At 56.5% G+C, this 3,192-nt stretch overlaps 1 protein-coding gene across 1 annotated transcript in view; it reads right to left on the bottom strand.

Annotated features, from left to right (window-relative positions):
- KNDC1 (kinase non-catalytic C-lobe domain (KIND) containing 1) overlaps positions 1-3,192 on the bottom strand; it is a 31,353-nt gene that overhangs the window by 9,009 nt on the left and 19,152 nt on the right. Inside the window, exons 18-20 of the mRNA XM_005879659.2 lie at positions 3,004-3,192; positions 340-433; positions 161-258 (exon numbers count right to left, since the gene is read on the bottom strand). The exon at positions 3,004-3,192 is cut by the window's right edge and continues 7 nt beyond it. Coding sequence (XP_005879721.1) covers positions 161-258; positions 340-433; positions 3,004-3,192 — 381 coding nt within the window. The remainder of the gene's footprint in view (positions 1-160; positions 259-339; positions 434-3,003) is intronic.

The raw sequence follows: 3,192 nt of genomic DNA, 5'->3' as shown, positions 1-3,192 counted from the left end.
GCGGGAGGGACACTGGTCCCCGGGCCCCCTGCCACTGACCCCAGGCGGCGGCACCGCGTGTGGCCCCTCCAAAGTCAGGGTTTGTTCCTACAGTGGGTTTCCCAGGTGGTCACTGCGGAACACCCACGCGAGAGGGGGTGCAGCATGCAGGGCGACTCGCCTGTAGGTACTTCTTGACCAGCCCGAGGAACTGCACCTTGGACTTCATTTCCTCCAGCTGCCCCTTTAGTTTGGACAGCATCGTCTTCACCTCGGAGCCTGGGGGCCGGGCAGAGTCAGCACCCGGCGGCCCTGGCCCTGGTGGGGCCCCCGTGCGACCCTGAGCACCGATGACCCTACCTTTACTCCGCTTCTCCTTCTGTAAGAGTTTCTGGTAGAACTTAAGGGTCTTCCGGTAGGTTCTCTTCTCCATCATGAGCTGCTGCTCCAGCTCCTGGCGGGGAAAGAGCTGCTGGGCCCAGGGCCTCACCCCCGCGGGATTCACATTTCAGCTGGCCCCACGCAAAAGGCAAGCGTGGAAAACACGCTCTGGCCCACGGCAGGTGCACTCACTGGGGGGCGGGGGCGGGGGCGGGAGGGGCAGGCACTGCCGTGTGGGTCCTGACCAATGGACAGCACTCCTGGGCCCTCAGTGCCCCACTCACCCAGCGCCCCGGCCTGTTACCCTCTCGCTCTGTTTTGGGGCAGCGAATGTGAAGTGTGTCCACTAGGGGTTTTAAAAATATATTTTATTGATTTTTTACAGAGAGGAAGGGAGAGGGATAGAGAGTTAGAAACATCGATGAGAGAGAAACACCGATCAGCTGCCTCCTGCACACCCCCTACTGGGGATGTGCCCGCAACCCAGGTACATGCCTTTGACTGGAATTGAACCTGGGACCCTTTAGTCCGAAGGCCGACGCTCTATCCACTGAGCCAAACCGGTCAGGGCAAGGGGGTTTTATACTTTCGTGCTTTCCTGAGGCTCCTGTTTTGAAGCCGACACAGTGGGTTCTCGAGGAGAAATGTGAAAAGGTGGCTACGGGCAGGTCTCCCCAACCTGTTACCCATGATGCAGAGGGCCCAGGAAGCTCACCTGCCTGCACTCAGGTTCCAAGAGAGACGTCTTCCCAGGTGAGCAGGAAAAAGGGAGGAACGAGGTCACTGCTGGTCATCACCCACAGCCTTTCCCCAGACCACCTCCCCTCCTGCAGCCCATCCCCACAGGGGTCACCCGCAGAGCGATGGCAGGGCCCCGAGTGGCTCCCAGGGGCTTGTCCAGGGTGGCGTTTCAGAGACGGGAGGCCCAGGGGTCCCAGCCATAGGCTCACAACCCAGTAAAAATGGGTGCTGCCCCAGCAGAATCTTTCATCTGAGCTGGCCTCAGTCCACTTTCTTTCTTTTTCTTTTTTTTTTTTTTTTTAGTTTTTTGAGTTAATCCTCACCAGAGGATATATTTTCATTGATTTTTAGAGAGAGTGGGAGGAGGAGAGACAGAGAGAGAGGGAGAAACATTGATTGGTTGCCTCCCGCATGCCAGGGAGGAAGCCTGCAATGGAGGTACATGCCTTTGACCTGGAATTGAACCTGGGACCCTTCAGTCTGTGGGCCAGTGCTCTATCCACTGAGCCACGCTGGCTAGGGCCTTTTCCTCATTTTTTAACTGGGTGGTCTGTTTTGTTGCTGAGTTTAAGAATTGTTAGTATATTCTGTATTACATTCTTATCAGGCAGATGACTTGCAAATGTTTCCACCATCTGTGGGAGCCTTTTCACTCTGTTGTAGAGTCATTCGATGCACAAAAGCTTTAATTTTAATCAAGTCAGTTTATTTTTTTTTTCTTTTGTTGCTTGTGCTTTTGGTGTCATATCCAAGAAATCATGGCCCAATCCAGGTTGTGGGAGCTTCCCCCCTATATTTTCTTCTAAGAGTTTTATAGTTTTAGCTCTTAGGTTTCGGTCTCTGCTTCTTTAGCTAATTTCTGTCTATGGCGTGAGGTCAGGTCCAGCTTCACCCTTTTGCACGTGGACATTGTTCCCCAGCACCACTCGTTGACGACCGTCCTTGCCCCATTGGGTGCTCTTGGCCGCCTTGTTGGAGCCATTTGACTGCAGAGCTGAGATCATTTCTGGGCTCTCTGTTCTGTCCCGCGGTCCCTGTCTGTCCCCACGCCAGCACTACACTGAGTTGGTTACAGCAGCCTTGCAGTGAACGTTGAAATCGGAAGTGTGAGTCCTCCAGCTTTGTTCTTTTCCATGATTGTTTTGGTCATTCAGGGTCCCTTGAGATTCATAAGAATTCTGGGATGGGTTTTCCTCTTTCTGTAAAGAACGTCACTGGGCCATCTCTTCCGTTTTAACTCAGCCACCTTATATCCATGCCAGGACTGAGGCAGGGCTGGTCTCTTTCTGGCTGGGACTTAGTAATAAGCGCAGCTCAGAAGTGGCAGGAGGAGGACAAGAAACACACGGGGAAAGCTTAGACGGCGCTGAAGAGCTGGGAGACACTTTCCTGTGACTTGTGGCTTGGAGACCAGAAGTGACCTGGGCTGAGGACCACTGATGGGTTCCCTCCCGTCCACCACCCTGGGCACCATGGCAGCCCAGGCCAGGCGGACTGTCGGGGCCCAGGCTGAGCTGACCACCACGGCAGGTGTTTCTCAAAGGGATGCTGCCGAGGGGACAAGAGCCTGAAGGGCCGATCGGCCGAGGGAGCTACACCTGCCACAGCCAGAGCACTGACCGGGCTTGCCAGGACCAGGTGACCTCCTGCCAACGGTCACCTGGTGGCCAGGTGCTCCGCTAACAAGGGCAGAAAAGCCATTTCCTCTAACAAAATGTGGAGGACACGTGAAGATGAGCACGGGAGGGCATGGTGCTCCAGCTGGCGTGGGGTCACGGGGGGTGAGTGGGGCGCTGGGAGTGGGAGACACAGGGAGGGGCCCTTGGTCACCTGAGAGAAGAACTCTTGCTTGGACTCAGCCCCCTCCCCCAACCTGGGTGTGGACGGAGGCCTCGCACTCACCGGGCTTGAGGTGTCGGGGGCCCCACCGGCCTTCTGCCCCTCCAGCTCCTTCACGTAGTTGTGGACGTCGGTGCCAAAGCAGTCGGCCTCATAGAAGGCGCTGCTCCAGCCGGGGCTGCAGCTCTGGAACTCGGCCGCGCCCGGGTTCACAACTGGGCCACCGTCCTTGGGCCTGGCCAGCTGGGCCGC

This window comes from Myotis brandtii, unplaced genomic scaffold, assembly GCF_000412655.1.
Source record: "Myotis brandtii unplaced genomic scaffold, ASM41265v1 scaffold604, whole genome shotgun sequence".
In the NCBI taxonomy this organism is placed as follows: Eukaryota; Metazoa; Chordata; class Mammalia; order Chiroptera; family Vespertilionidae; genus Myotis; species Myotis brandtii.
This window is presented reverse-complemented; position numbering and strand designations above follow the sequence as displayed.